This window comes from Ceratotherium simum, chromosome 28 (genome assembly GCF_057802395.1).
Source record: "Ceratotherium simum simum isolate JZ-2026a chromosome 28, ASM5780239v1, whole genome shotgun sequence".
NCBI lineage: Eukaryota > Metazoa > Chordata > Mammalia > Perissodactyla > Rhinocerotidae > Ceratotherium > Ceratotherium simum.
In genome coordinates this window covers 36,708,793-36,726,141 of record NC_141927.1, presented here as the reverse complement: position 1 = coordinate 36,726,141, position 17,349 = coordinate 36,708,793, and the positions used below count along the sequence as shown (strand labels likewise).

General features: G+C 34.2%; 1 protein-coding gene across 1 annotated transcript in view; it reads left to right on the top strand.

The window, feature by feature from the left end:
- Nucleotides 1–13,439, top strand: part of LOC101398993 (A disintegrin and metallopeptidase domain 3-like) — a 123,793-nt gene extending 110,354 nt beyond the window's left edge. Inside the window, 4 exon segments of the mRNA XM_087418641.1 lie at nucleotides 38–124; nucleotides 2,358–2,472; nucleotides 11,109–11,277; nucleotides 13,376–13,439. Coding sequence (XP_087274767.1) covers nucleotides 38–124; nucleotides 2,358–2,472; nucleotides 11,109–11,277; nucleotides 13,376–13,439 — 435 coding nt within the window.
- Nucleotides 13,440–17,349: the final 3,910 nt, after the last annotated feature.

Sequence of the window (17,349 nt, the reverse complement as noted above, 5' to 3'; positions counted from 1 at the left end):
ACATTTACATCTGTTGTTGGTTGTTTTAACATTTTAGTTTTGTAACGGTGGAAGTTGCCATGATATCAGTGAATACGCAGGAAGAGTCGATTGTGACTCAAAAACAAAATGCCATGGACATGGGGTATGTAATGGTTACTCTATTTTTATGTATGGTTTTAAAAATCCTTGTTAATAACGTTTTCCAAATAATAATAAGGTTCAGAATTATTTGATGTGAAAATTTCTTTTGGAAAATTGCAGTTAAATAAGGAAAATGGATTTTATTATTTATACATATGTACATGATTTATGTGTTCATTGTTTCTTATGGCTGAGTAGTATTCCATTGTGTATATATACCACATCTTCTTTATCCATTCGTCCCTTGTGTTTAATCAGATTTTTATAGGCCTCATGAGCAAATAAGCTTTAAGCTTCATACAAAATGCAATATGAAACATAATCTATTATTATAATGTCAGATTAAGATTATGAAATTTTGTAAATGGATTTATTAAGGATTACACATATGTATTTATACACATGAATATTGCTTATAATCGAGTGTATGTATACTGATGTATATTTGAACACTCATACATTTAATATATTCACATTACACATATTACTTATAATCTAACATTTTTTTTTTTTTAAAGATTTTATTTATTTTATTTTTTCCCCCCAAAGCCCCAGTGGATAGTTGTATGTCGTAGCTGCACATCCTTTTAGTTGCTGCATGTGGGACTCGGCCCCAGGATGAACGGAGAAGCGGTGCCTCAATGCGCACCCGGGATCCGAACCCGGGCCACCAGCATCGCAGCGCGCGCACTTAACCACCAAGCCACAGGGCCGGCCCTAATCTAACATTTTTGTGAGAGCAAAGTTTTTTGTCCATTTAGATCCATTTCATCCTTCAATAGCTTCAGTTTGTTTCCCTGTGTGTCTCTTTCACACTATGTTTGAAAAGTCATTTACCGATGGACTTGTGAATAATGTTAAATTTTTTACTGAACTATTGTAAAAAGTGGTACAATGGGCATTATCGTACATTCACCTTTGCACATTTATCTGATTTCTTAAATTGTTAGCAACGAAATCTGATGGGTCAAATATATGCACCATTTAAATGTTCATAAATATTATATTGTCTTCAGAAATATAGCAGTTTTTGCTCCCACCTATCATGTATAAAAATGTGCACTTCCTCAAATTCTGGCCAGACTAGCTTCTTAGTCTTTTTAATCTCCTCTAACATGCTAAACCCATTGTTAATTTGCATTTATTTAATAATTAATTGTACAATTCTTAAGTATATATGTATGGGCATATTTGCCATTTGCATTTCTTTTTGTCCATCCATTGTGAAATTATCTACTGGGTTATAGAAATTTTATAAACTTTGTAAGTTTTTCTGAGCATGCTTTTGACTTTAACTTTGTGACTAGAGTCTCCTGCCATATTGATGCTTCATATTTTATATAGTAATCCATGAAAAAGTGACCTGTCTGTGTGTCTTGTATCAAAATTCTCTCCCAAATCACTTACGTGTCCTATTATTTACAGTTTCTTTTCTATTTCTTTCCTTTCTTTTTTTTTTTTTAAAGATTTTATTTATTTATTTTTTCCCCCCAAAGCCCCAGTAGATAGTTGTATGTCATAGCTGCACATCCTTCTAGTTGCTGTATGTGGGACGCGGCCTCAGCATGGCCGGAGAAGCGGTGCCCGCCCGGGATCCGAACCCGGGCCGCCAGCAGCGGAGCGCTCGCACTTAACCACTAAGCCGCGGGGCCGGCCCTATTTCTTTCCTTTCTTAATTTTAATTTTAATTTATGCATCAACCTGTTTCTAGATTCTCTATTCTGCTTCTAATCCTTCCTGCAATTCGTATACAAGATCACATTTACAAATATTTTTTAGCCTTCCTATTTTTTAACAAAATAAATTTTGATATCAGTATCTGATTAAGCAAGCTTCTCCCTTAGTTTTTCCTCCATTTTTTTGTAAAAGTTGGCTCTTATCACAGCTATTTTTTAATCCAGCACAATTCATAATAAATTTCAACTCCCACTATTTTATAATTTCTATGCCTTTCTAGAAGAAGGCATTTCAATTGTATCAAGAATGTTATGTACTTTTATTTAAAACTGCAAGAGATAATAAGAGGAAATCTCTACGACACTTGAAAAGATATTGCATGGACATTTATTATATTTTATTTTGAAAATTATTTTCCACATTAAAATGAAAATTACCTTCAACATACTAATTGATAATCCTTTAAAAATTTACATTGACTAACAATCACAAATAATGCATCTAATTTTTATGTTGCACATAAAATGTTCTTATGTTTTATTTGGTTTTTGTTTTAGGTTTGCAATAATTTCCTTAATTGTCAATGTGATGTTGGATATGCTCCTCCGTCTTGTGAGCCGACACCATCATCACCAGGAGGAAGTATCGATGATGGGTTTTGGATTGTGCAGAGTTAGTATTAGATCGGTGTGCTTCAATAGAGCTTTTTGCACTTATAGAAATGTTCTGCATCTCCACTGTGTATGTGGCTTTTGAGCCCCTGATATGTAGGTAGTGCAACTAAGGGACTAAAATTTTCATTTTATTTTACTTTAGTTAATTTAAATTTAAATAGCCACTTGTGGCTAGTAGACAGCACAGCTCTAGATTATAGTGTCCAAGTTTTGTATACACATTAATTCAAATCTAGAAGTGAACATTTTAATAATCCTCCCCTTAATTTTAATCATCTTTCCCAAAACATTTCTGTTTATCCACAAGGTTTTCTAGATAGGTATAGTTAAGTCATTGAATAGGTGATGGTTTTATTATACAGACTGTATATTCCAAGGATGTTAACTACCGTGATGTGATAGTTCAAGACTGAGTTGCATCTTTCAAGTTAACCATACTATTGGAAGGTAAAAATAATCAAATCTTCCACATCCATAACATATGGATAGTAGAGGGAACAGCATGTTTTTAATTATTTGGTAAATATTCATGAACAAATATAGCATATTTGTTTTTTCTAAACTTCACAATGTAAACATGTCATAACAGTATAATTCTATTTATGTCTTTCCATCATTTGTACTTTTACTGTTATATTTTCTTTATATATATGTTGTAAACCTGAAAATACATTATTATATTTGGCTTAAATAGCCAATGGACTATTAAAGATTTTTTAATATAAATATTTACATTTACCCACCTCCTTACTGTTTTCTAGGGCTTTCCAACTCTTCCAGCACGTTCAAATTTCCATGTGCGTCATCTTTCAAGCTGAAAACCTTCCTTTTGTATTTCTTCCTGTGTGTGACTTTTGGTGACCAATTGTCTCAGCTTCTGTTTGTCTTTAAAATGTTTTTATAATGTCTTAATTTGTGAAGGATATTTTCAGTGAAACTAGAATTGTACACTGAGAATTATTTCTTTTAAGAGTTCAAAGATGTAATCCCATCATATCCTGGCTTGCATTTTCTGATGAGAATACAGCTGTCATTCTCATATTCCTGCTAATAATATAATGCTTCTTGTATCCTTTGTCTGAGTTTGAAACTTATTTTACAGCTTTGATTTTCCACAGTTCCACTATGATTTACCAAGCTGTATTTTTCTTTGAATTTATCCTGCTTGGGTTGGCTGAGATTCTTGACTCTATAGGTTTGATGTATTTTGGGAAATTTTGGAAAAAACTTTAGCTATTGTCTCTTTATTAATATTTATTTTTTATTTAACATATTTGGATTAAAACATTTATACACAGTAACATTTACTCCATGCTATACAGTTCTATGGGTATTGAAAAATGTACAGACTTTTGTCCCAACACCACAGTTATGATACACAATAGATCTATCACCCCAAAACTTCCCTCTGGCTCCTCCTTTATATTTATCCCCCAATGCCAATTCTTGGTAACCAATTACATGTTCTCTGTCCCTATAGATTTGCCTTTTCCAGAATGTTATATATAGTACATATATATTTGAGATTCATCCCTGTTGCCTTATGTTTTAGTAATTCATTCTTTTTTATTGTTAAGTAGCCTTCTATTGAAAAGAGGTATTATAGTTTGCTTATCTATTCACCCATTGAAGGGTATTTAGGTTGTTTCTAGATATTGGCAATTATGAATAAAGCTGTTATAAATGTGCACATAGGCTTTTGTGTATATATAAGTTCTCATTTTTTGGTGAGTAAATACCTAGGAGTGAGGTTTTGTTTTGTTTTGTTTTTAGTAAGTGTATTTTTAATTCTAGGAGAAACAGCCAAACTATTTTCCAAAGTGGCTGTACCATTTTTCCTTCCCTCCTTTCATCTATGAGTGTTCCATTTTTTCTACACAGATGATCCACACTTCAGAAGTACTTGATATTATCTTTTTTGTTTGTTTTGTTTGATTTTGTTTTACCAGTTTTAGATGTGTAACGATATTCCATTGTGATTTTTATTTAACTTTTTATGTTGAAATAATTATAGATTCAAAAAGAGCTGCCAAGAAATGTAGAGAAAAGTCCTGTGTACGTTTTACTCCAATGTTAACATGTTTCAATACTGTAGTAGAATATCAAAACCAGTGGACATTGGAAATGGACATTGGTAAAATGCACCGACCCTATTCAGATTTCACCAGTATACATGCACTCATTTGTGTGTATGTGTGTGTGTGTATTTCGTTCTATGAAATTTTACCTCATGTTCACATTTGTGTAACCACCACCACAATCAAGATTCAGAAGTATATCATCACTACACAGCCCCTAACATTACCCCTTTATATAGCAACACGGATCCTCTCTTTCCCCATTCCTAACTCCTGGTAACTACTAAACTACTTTCCATCTCTCTAATTATGCTATTTTATGGATGTTATATAAATGGAATCACAAAGTTTGTATCTCTTTGAGATTGGCTTTTTTCTCTTGCATAATTTCCATGAACTGCATCCAATTTGTTGCATGTATGATTACTTCAATGTTTTTAATTTCTGCCTACTATTCCTTTGTATGGATGTATAAAAATTTGTTTAATTATTCACCCAGTGAAGTACATTTGGGTGGTTGCCAATTTTTAGCTATTATAAATGAATCTGCAATGGACATTCATGTAGAAGATTCTTCATGAAAGTAAATTTTTAATTCTCTTGGAAACATGCCCAAGAGTGAAATTTCTGGGCTTATGGTAAGGCATTTATAGTTTTAAAAGCAACTGCCAAACCATTTTTCAGAGTCACTGTAACATTTGACATTTGACATTCCCACCAATAATATATGAATGAATTAGTTTTTTGGCATCCTCATCAACATTTAATGATACTACTAATTTTTTTTTAGCCATTCTATTAGGTGTGTACTAATATCTCATTGAGGTTTTAATTTGCACTTCCCTAAAGGGGAATGATGTTGAATATCTTTAATATGTTTATGTGGCATCAGCATATTCTTTCCAGTAAAAAGTCTGTTCATGTTTATTGTCCATTTTCTAATTGGATATTTTCTGTTTTTAAATGTTGAATTTTCAGAAATTTTTTGTTTTTTACATATATGTATTTTGTTGGATATATAATTTGAACATATTTTCTCCAAGTCTGCAATTGGTTTTTTCTCAGACCAAAATCGTTTTTTAATTCTTATTTTGATAAGGTCTACTTTTTTCCTTTGTGGATCATGCTTTTGGTGTCAAGTGTATGAACTGGTTGTCAATCTTAAGTCCTGAAGACTTTCTGCTATGATATTCCTAAAAGGTGTGGTTTTATGTTGTGCATTTAAGTCCATGATCCATTTTGAATTACATTTTATAAAGGGTGGGAGATTAATTTTTTGATTAATGGGTGTCAATTTCTTCAGCACAATTCTTTGAAAAAGCTATTTCTTGTCCATTGAATTGTTTTTGCACCATTGTCAAAAATTAATTGGACATTTTGTGTTGGTGTATTTCTCAGTTCTCTATTCTGTTCCATTGATCTACAAGTCATTCTCTCCACCAGTGCTACACTGTTTTGATTATTGTAATCTTTAACTTCGGGATAAGTGATTCCTCCCACTTTATTCTTCTTTTTCAAAAAATTTTTGGCTATTCTAGGGTTTGTCCTTTTCATATACGTTTTAGAATAAGCTTGTCAATGTTTACAAAAAAATCTTGCTGTGATTATGATACAAATTGTGTTAACTTTTTGCATCAGTTAAGAAAGATTTTACATCTGTATTATTTATTACTGAATCTTTCAATCTATGAACACTGTATGTCTCTCCATTTATTTAGATCTTCTTTTATTTCCCTCCTCAGAATTTTGTAATTTTCACCACATACTGTACATGTTTTATTATTTCATATTTTGTTATTTCATATTTATTTCATTGTCTTTAGATCAATTGTAAATGATGTACTATAAATAAACATATTTTTAATTTATATTTATAAGCAACAATTAAAATGATTAATCTTAATGTTTATCACATCTACACCATCTAACTCCTTCCAATCAACTTTGCATACATGTTTGTCCACTTGTGAACCATGTCAAAAAAAGTGTTTATAATTGTCCAATTGTTATAAAAGATGAAAGGATACTATTATAGATCTTCTTTAACACACATAATGTTCCAGATATTTGTGACAAAATAGTTCATGCTGAAGTATGACTAACTGGATGAGAATACCATATTTCCTTCTTGTCATTAGAAATATTCTGTTCACTCATTGATTGTTGAGTTGGAGGAAAGTTATGATATATCATCATGTGTAGACTCATAGTATGAGATTTCATTTGTATGATCAATTTCAACATCACCATTACAGGGAGGATTTCTGCTGTCTGTTTCTTTGCATTTGTCTGATTAAAAATTATAAAATGTCTTTCTCCCTCAATATTCTTTTCTTTATTACTGTAGCGGTAAAAGAAAATTTCTGAGTTCTCAGTCATGCTCAATAGAAGCTAAAATAAAAAGACAGAAATTGACTTCAGGGCTCTTTTGTACCTTCTTGGAAGTTGATACATTACTTTTGGCAACAAAATAAGAAAAGTGAAATTTTCCAATGGAATACAATCAGGAGCTCAGAAATAAACCCTCACATACATGGTTTAATGATTTTTGATAAGGATGCCTTGACCATTCAATAGGGGAAAGGACAGTCTTTTCAACAAACAGTATTGGGATAACTGGATACCAATATGCAAAAGAATGAGGTTGGACACTTACACCATATACAAAAATTAACTCCAAATGGATCAAATATTTAATTATAGGAGCTAAAACTATAAAATTCTTAGAAGAAAACAGAGGAGGAAATCTTCATTAGATTTGGCAATGATTTGGATATGATTTGGATATGACACCAAAAGCACAACAGAAGCAAAATTAGATAAATTGGAATTCTTCATAATTAAAAACTGCTGTGCATCAAAGGACACTATCAACAAGGTAAAAAGGTAACTCACAGAATGGAGAAAATGTTTGCAAATCATGAATCTGATGAAAGATTAATATCCAGAACATGTAAAGAACTCCTACAACTCAACAACAAAGAAACAACCCAATTAAAAAATGGGAAAGGACTTGAATAGACATTTCTTCAAAGAAGATACATAGATGGCCAATAAGGACATGAAAAAATGATTAACCCCACTAACTGTTAGGGAATTGCAGGTCAAAACCACAACAAGATACCAATTCACACATATTAGGATGGCTATCCTCAAAAAAATTCAGAAAATATCAAGTGTTCATGAGAATATGGAGAAATTGGAACCCCTGTGCATTGCTGGTGGGAATGTAAAATGATGCAGCCTCTGTGGAAAATAGTATGGTGGTTCCTTAAAAAATTAAAGATAGAATTACCATATTCTAAAATTCCACATCTAGGTATATGCCCAAAAGTATTAAAAGCATGGACTGAAACAGATATTTGTACACCCGTGTTCATAGCAGCATTATTCACAGTAGCCAAAAGGTGGAAACAACCAAATGTTCATTGATATGTAAAGGAAGAAACAAAATGTGATATATACATACAGTGGAATATTATTCAGCTTTATAAAGAAATGAAATTCTGATGCATGCTACAACATGAATGGAACTTAAAGACCTTATGTTAACTAAAACAAGCCAATCATAATAGGACAAATATTGAATGATTCTGCTTTTATGAGGTACCTAGAGTAGTCAAACTCAGAGAGAGAAGTTAGAATGGTAGTTCACAGGGGCTGACAGGAGGTGGAAATGGTAAGTTAATATTTAAGGGGTAGAGAGTTTCAATTTGGGAGGATGAAGATATTCTGGAGTTTGATGGAGTAATGGATGCACAACAATGTGAATGGACTTAATGCACTGACTGTACACTTAAAAATGTTTGAAATAGGGCTGTCCCCGTGGCTTAGCGGTTAAGTGCTCACGCTCTGCTGCTGGTGGCCTGGGTTCGGATCCCGGGCACGCATAGATGCACCGCTTCTCCGGCCATGCTGAGGCTGCGTCCCACATACAGCAACTAGAAGGATGTGCAGCTATGACATACAACTATCTACTGGGGCTTTGGGGGAAAAAATAAATAAATCAAAAAATTTTTTTTAAATGTTTGAAATAATAAATTTTCAGTGTTGTATATTTTAACACAATAAAAAATTAAATTAGGAAAACATTCCTTTTATGATATCACCCAAAATAATACAGTATTTAGAAATAATTTTATGAGAAGTATAAGACACTGAAAACTAAAAACACATTATTGAAAGAAAGATCTGCATAAATGTGAAGACATTTCATATTCATGTATCTGAAGACTCAATATTGTTAGTATAGGAATACTCCTAAAATTTATCTACAAATTCAACACAATCCTTAACAAACCCAAGCTGTCTTTTTTGCAGAAATTGACAAGCCGATCCTAAAAGTCATACATAAATTCAAGGGACACAGAATAGTAAAAACAATCTTGAAAACGTAGCTTTCAAGAAAACTTAAAACTGAAAACCCACTTCTCAATTCCAAAATACATTACAAAGCTAAAATAATCAAGACAGTGTAGTACTGTGCTAAGGATAAGGCTAGACACATAGTTCAATGGAATAGAACAGAGAGCCCAGATATAAAGCCTCATACTTAACAGTTATTGATTTTTAACAGGATGCTAAGGCAATTCAATGAGAAAAGAATGGTCTTTTCAACAAATGGTGTTGGGACAAGTAGATATCCACGCGCAAAAGAAAGAAGATAGATTGTTTCATTATAATATTCACAAAAATTACCTGAAAATGGATCATAGATATAAGTGGATGAGCTAAACTTATATAACATTAGAACACATGTAAGTAAATCTTTGTGCCCTTGGCATAGGCTATGTTATAGAAGACACCAAAGCACAAGTGAAGAATAGAACAATGGATTGACTGAACATCATCAAACTTTACTTTTGTGCTGCAAATGATACCACCAAGAAAGTGAAAGACAAACTACAGAATGGGAGAACATATTTGCAAATATTATTTGTCATATGGGACTTGTATCCAGAATATGTAAAGAACACCTACAAGTCCATAATAAAAAGACAACCCAATTAAAAATGGAAATGGATTTAAATAAACACATCTCCGTAGAAGATATACAAATGACCAATAAGCACCTGAAAAGATGCTCAACATCTTAGGAAAATGCAAATCAAAACCACAATGAGATCCTACTTCATGCTCATTCAGATTGTAATAACAAATGCAGGCAAAATGTGTTAGTGAGGATGTGGAGAAATTGGGATCTTCTTGGTGCTCTGTTTTCCAGCACTGCTCAAACTAGTACAGTCATGTGTTTCTTAACGAAGGGGACACATTCTGAGAAATGTGTCATTGGGCAATTATGTCCTTGTGCGAACATCATAGAGTGTACTTATACAAACCTAGATGGTATGGCCTACCGCACACTTAGGCTATATGGTGCTAATCATATGGGACCATCATTGTATATGCAGTCCATCATTGACCGAAACGTCATTATGTGGCACGTGAGTATATTTGCCAATTTATTTTCTATAATACATAAAACTTCCTGAATCACTTTCTTTTAGGTAAATCACTTCTAATCTACATATAATTGGATTGTGTGTGTTTTAAATTTACTGATTTTTTGTCTTTTTTCAGTGGCATTAAATTCATTTGTATTTAATACCATCATAGTTGCTTTGGTGGTAATACTGATTGCTTGATTTAGTTTTTTGTATTTTACTCGTCTGGTTTATTTCCTTTGTTTGATTGGACCAAGTTTCTGTAGATTTTAATTTTCTAATTTTCTGTAATATCTTTATGGCACCTATAGGAATATCTATTTTTTTAATTAATATAGTCAAAATTAGAACAATATCACCTTATGCAGATAATATGGAAATTTAACCTAGTTTACTATCATTAATTGTTTTTTTAAAATTAGCCCTCAGTTATACCAATAATTTTTCATTAAACCACTTGTAAAACAGTTCTTTTTGTGGCTCTATTTTTCTTTCTTCCTTTTTTTTTTTTTGTGAGGAAGATTGGCACTGAGCTAACATCTGCTGCCAATCTTCTTTTTGCTTGAGGAAGATTGTTGCTGAGCTAACATCTGTGCCTGTCTTCCTCTATTTTGCATGTGGGATGCTGCCACAGCATGACTTGATGAGTGGTGTGTAGGTCTGCACCCAGGATCCGAAACTGAGAACCTCAGACCGCCGAAATGGAGCATGCCAACTTAACCACTACGCCACTGGGCCATCCCTTTTGTTCTATTTTTTAAGTGGAATAACTTATTAGATAATATCAATTTAATGTATTCTAAGTAGCAATTCATAGAAAGGAATATTATAGAATAAAATACATAAGAGTACAGCATATAAATAAAGATTAAATATGTGTATAAATATTAAAAATAAACTTATGTCAATGAGATATACATGTATATTGATTGAGTTGACATAAATACATAAGGTACTTTGGGGAATAGTCACAGATTATAGAAAACACTTTTAAATTTAAGTTTATTCATTCCATAACTCTATTATTTGATTCCAAATTGTTATAATTCAAATTAATAATAAGCTTTAAATACCATTTCTTAAAAAGTTAAAAGGTAATATCACATTTTCAGGTAAAAGTACATACTCGTTTGTAAAACGAAATGGTGCTGCTCCTCGAAAAAATGGCCTCTTGATCAGTGTCTACGTTTTTCTACCTTTCTTTATTTTAATTGCCATCGTTGCTCTTAAATGGAGTAAAATGAAGAGATTTTGGAGTAGAGAGTGAACAGTAAATGAAGAGTAAGTAAACTCATTATCTTTTATATTTAATATTATAAATGCATTACGGGAAGAATTCAGATGTAATTCAGAATATTACAAGTAGGGATCGTTGGATGGATTGGCTTAATGTTTAAAAATATTGAGTCTTAGTATATAACAATTTTTTTTCAGACTTCAGGTAGTTAGGTATCTTTCATGTTCTTATAGGCCCAGAAACAATTGAAGCTATCATTAAATCCTCAGTGCCTTTCAGATAAAAGCCATGCTGGATATAATTGCTTTGGGAGGTTCTGTCTACTTCCCAAGAAACCCCATTTTCCTTGCATTGACAGTCAGTTGTGCCCAGGAGATTAATAGAGATAGGGAAGCAAATTTTGTGAATAGAATATGCAAAAGGTGAGAAAAATATAAGATGACAAAGAATGAGGGGGAAATCACAGATAGGATGCTCCCCATTTTACACGTAATTAATATTGCTCATGTGTTTCTAAAACTAGAATTAAGGTACTTGCACAGCTTTTTTCTTTAATGTAATAACAATGCAAGCCACAATTTGCTTAGTGAATATTTAGGAAAATGAGAATGCAGAAGTAAGGATACATAAGTGGGTCTCGTTCCATGCTAAAGGAAAATGGTTTTGTTTCTTATTCATGGAGATAGAGATAAAATAATGATATAAAATTTCTGTCAACACCTCTATTTCCCAAGTTAGCAAATTTTAATTTTCAACAACTAGCAGCAACTAGTTAAATTAAAGGTCGTATTTTGCATGTTTTATATACACCTTTACATGATCATCAAATTGCTATAAATTGACTTAATTGAATGATATCTCTCATAAGTCTTCCTGTGCTATTACTTAAGACATCCTGGAAAAATCTGAATAGTTGCCAGAAGTAAATCTGACTTTTGGAAGAGATGTTATCATAAGGGATCTTTGATCATAAATAACAACATCTGGTCATGACAACCTAAGTATTAAAGAGGCAATAACTGGTTTCAGGACTGCAAGGGTAAGAAATGGTGTAGAGCTGAAGCACAGAGGGTGGTCATAAACTAGATGGTCAGGAACTAGGTCATTCTGTCCATCACCCAAAGGCTCTATGACTGGCATCATCCTTCTTGTCTCTGTCCATTCTCTCCAAAAGGACTGCTCTGCTTGCACATGGGGCAGCATACATATCTCAACCCTTCGTAGATTCATTTTCAAATAAAATACCAATAATCTGTCCACAGCCAATGCCTCTTAGTTCATATTCTCAAGAGATGGAAGAAAATAGCTGTGCAGGTGTACCTAAAGTCAGCCGGTGTTCTGTCTGTCTGTCTGAGTTAGGTGTTCAAACCTGATTTTATCATCTGTGGCCAAGGAATTGTAGCCACGTAGTAGGAACCTGGACACCATGACATTCCTCTTCAACATGAACTGTGTATGTATAGGAGTTTTCCAAAGACAAAATGTCGGTTGTATAAATACCACAAAAGGTAACTAAGCATAGCTGAAAGACTTAGAGGCCTCATTAAGGACCTCATTAATAAAAGTGAAATAAAAGCTTTGCCCTGAGCTAACATCTGTTGCTCATCTTCCTCTTTTTGTGTGTGAGCAGCTGCCACAGCATGGCCACTGACAGATGAGTAGTGAAGGTCTGCACTGGGGAACCCAACGTGGGCCGTCAAAGCACAGCATGTGGAACTTAACCACTGGGCCACCAGGGCTAGCCCCATAAGTTTTTAATAGAAATATTATAACTAGACAGATAATAATTTAAGAATTTGAAGATTTGCATGTAAATTACCTTTTGAACTTTGGAGAAGCATTATCATGGATATATTAATATGCCATCCTGTCTTCCATGTAGATAAATAAGATAGAGAAAAATAATAGATGGATTTTTAGTTTGAAATTTAAAAAATGCTTAAATCTTTAAAAGTTAGATCAGCATTGGAAAATACCAAACACTAGAATATATGATCACTGAGTGGGATATGGGAAGGAAAGTGGAAATTGGTACACTTTAAATGACCAATTGGTACAAATCCAGCTGTTTTACTTTTCTTGATCTTGTTTAAGATTACAATGTTTCCTAACCCGAAAACTAACACTGTTTCTTTTATACAGATGTATATCAGAAGGCAGCAATAGTAACAGCAAGCAGTCATATGTAGAGTTAAACGTGAATTAAAGGAATCAAATGATTGACAAAATGATATAATTCATGAAATAGTTTTTTTTTAATTTTTTGCAATACCTCAGTATAAGAAAGCTATTATTTCCATGTTTCATCACACTGATGCCTATTTCTCAATGTCATATACTAAAGCAAAGCATTTGCTGTTAACTTTGTTTTATACTAACTTAGAAATATTTAATGTTAACTAATATTAGCCAGAGATTTATTAACCAGCATTCTTGCAATAAGAAATGACTTTAAAGATATTTTAAGTATGTTCTTAAAATATTTGTGAGCAATTGTGCATCCTGCTCCTGCATTTAACATTCTAATTGGTACATTTACACAGATTGTCCTTCGACATTTGCATTTCTTCCTCAGTAAGTCTCCATGGTTATTGTTATCCTTATTTTAGAAATGAGGGAACAGACATAAAGAATTTAAACAATTCCCCATGCATATAGAATTTTAGTAGGGTTTTGAGTTGGAGTTTAGGACAATCAGACTCCAGGGTTTAAACTCTTAAGAACTCCATGATTTTGACGTATAGCTTGATGCATCCTCTTTACTGGGGATGGGGAATGGAATTTACATTTATTGAGGACCTATTAGATGCCTTGCAAAATGCTAGATGCACTCTCCCTCCAAGGCAGAAAGATGATTCTTTACTATAAAATGGGATAGAGTAGTCATCCGTATATATTGTTCAAATTTCTAACTCATGTATGTGAAGAAATCATGATATTTCACATATTAGACCTATCACAAGGAGTAAATGGAAAAATTCAAAAATTCAACCAAGAGTGAGATCAAGAGTTAATCCAATTACCTATCTGCTAATGCCCCATATCTGACTTTGATCCAGAGTTAAGTCAAGGGATCTCTGTTTCTTTATCTGCCACCAGAAAACGTTTACAACTCCTACTCTCAATGTAGAATAGTCTTATTTCTGCCTAGACCAATCTCTACCTCTTCTTTGACAACTTTATTAAAAGCCCACATCTTAGGTGAGGATTTTGGCCCTCGGCTCACTGTCCTCCTCTCACATCCTTAAGTTGTAGTCTCACCATCATGCTGAGTGTCTTCCCCTGAACTCCTCACACCACCCAACTTCAGTCATTTTCTCGTAGACCAATGTACTGAGCTTGCCAATTCCCTGATTTCTTCCAACTCTTAAGTCATAAATTCAGTATCTTACTTTCTTTCTTTTATTATTTTTTCTTTTTTTCACAGACTTCTCCTGCCAACAGTATTTTATGGTTACATTAAGATCTTGCCTCAAGAATTTGAGGTAGTGGGTTAGGCATTCAGTTTATAAGTAATAAACATATTTTATAAGTTGATTATATACTGTATTGAAAAGTGATTACTTGTATGGAAAAGATTAGAGCAGTAGGTGTAACTGGGAGAGTTGATGTTGAGGGAGGAACTGGACAGGAATCTTAAACATGGTTGACTGAGTAGGTCCTGTTGAGCAGGTGACATGTAAGCAAATAACTGGAGGAGGTGCAAATATTTACAATTTAGACATTTGAAAGGAGTCACCTGACTTCACAGGGGCAACTCACATAAGGCTTTTATTTAAATGCGAAGGATACAGTGCAGCAAGAGAGAGTGCAGGCGAGCATTGGGGGTCAGAGAGACACCTCATGCTCAAGGTCTCAAGGTTCCTTATTTTAAATTTTAAACAGCCCATCATAAATCCCACTGCCCTTATCCCGGCAAAAATTGCAACCAGACATCCAGCCCTTCCCAGAGATAAAGATAGAGCTTTTCCATTCCAGCTGTAAATCAGCTTTATCTTCCACAGGCATAGAGCTGGTAGAGCTATCCATGCGTATATCAGGGCAGGAGCTTTCCTAGCACATGGTGATCGAATGAAAAACTAAGTCAGGAATGTTTCATGAACAACAGCGATGCCAGTTTATCTGGAGCAGAGTTAGCAATAGGGCTGTGGTGGTGATTAGGTCAGAGAAGTAAAACTCCTACAGGTCCTGGGAGGTCTTGGAGGCCATCTGTGTTTTATCCTGATTGAAAGGGAGGAATCACTGGAGGATTTAGATTCCAAGCACATGACTTACACTTTTAAAGGCTGGTTTGTTGAAAATAGTCTGTATGATGGCAGGAGTAGAAGTGGAGAAACCAGTTAGTGGAGAAACTACTGCAATAATCCAGGAGGGAAAAGATGGTGCCTCAGACCAGGGATGGTAAAGATGGTTTTAGGAATACATTTTGAGAGTGAACCAACAGAATGAACTGACAGAATTATACTCTGAGTTGGCAGAGTATAAGAAAAAGTGTTTAAATAATGTTTATTGATATAAAGCAGGAAGATAGCAAAGCTAAAATGTAAACTCAGACCTCTCTGTTTCTAAATTTGTGCTCTTAATACATTTTACTATTTATGAACGCTGGGAGATAAAATCTACATGGGTAATGATGATCCAAGACAAGTGTCCGGTATGCCATGATGAGGAGTTTAAATTTTCCCATATATGAATCAGAACATAGTTGTATTTTTGAAGTGGTAACGGAGGGATTTAGCATGATATGGTTTGCTTTTTACAAATTTCACTGGGATAAAGTATGGGACAATTCAGTCATTACTGGAGACTAGTGAAACACCTATGAGACTACAGAATCCACAGGAGAGGTGTGGTAAGGGCAAGATTAGATAGGAGGGAAAGAACAGAAAAATCTTGAGAGATATAACAGAGGTAGACTCAAATGAAGTGATGACTGGATGGACGTATTTGCGTTAGAATAAAAGAGAACTACAAAGACTTAAACATTTCTGACACAATGGATAGTGATGCCTTTTACTAATGACATATTGTATAGTAGGGTTAGAACCAGTTTGGGTTGGAGTAATGAAGTGGAGAGGAGTGAAGAATGATTTTACTCACGTAAAGTGTAGAGACTGTGTAAATGAAACATATATAAATACCAATTTATAATGTTTCCTTTTAATGTGGCTGTCACAAACGATCGAGGAAAAAGAAACTTGGGTTTACAAATTTTGTGGAGGACAGGCATAGATTGTGACAGTGTAACCAGTGCCTTATTATACCAATTAATTGCTATACCTATAGCATAGGAAAATTAGACAGCTTTTAAAAACAATTAACATTTAGCATTTCTATTTTTCTATATTTCTTTTACAGCAGTAACTAAAGAATAGTGTCAAAAAGCCATAGGTTGGAGAAGGGATATTACTAAGAAACTCACCATTAACTAGCCTGATCCAAGAATGAAAAAAATCTGCTTTTTCTCTCCTTTTGTTATGGCTTAAAGCTTTCAGCATCACAAACCAAAATAAATCCTGTGAGTGCAAGTATGTAGGCTGTGTCTATTGTTTCTTCTCCCCCTGGGATCCTTTAGTAGGAAATAAGCAGCTTTGCCTCTTAGGAAGCTGGGAGACTGTCACATCCCAAGCTGAAAACATTCCATTGTCCACTGCTGCTGCCTGCCCTCAGGTACCCATGGCCATGCTAACTGCTGCCATCTCAAGAGAGGACACCTACAGTCGGCACCTCTCCAAGAGCTCAGGATTCCCCTGCCCTATCCATTGCTGGCTTTGGGACATGGAGAGGAAGTGGTGTTAGGTAAGGCCAGCCCCAGAGCCCCCAGAGAGTCACTAGCATCTGTTCTATCTTCAAGGAGTTGCTCAGACTGAGTTCCTGTCTGTAGATAACCGTTGTGTCTCCAGGTGATACGTCCTTGGCCTCATATAAATTGAGATCTAGGACATATCTTTGTCCTTTGGGGGAACCCGGACTTGCTGCTCTTTCTTCACTGAAGCTGAGCTCTTCTGGGTAAGATTTTCGCGCTTTAGTGCTCCCTCTCCCCATCTCCCTCTTACTGCATGGTGCACTTCTGCATACCTCAAAGCATTCTACGTGGATTGAGGAACCATCAGCCT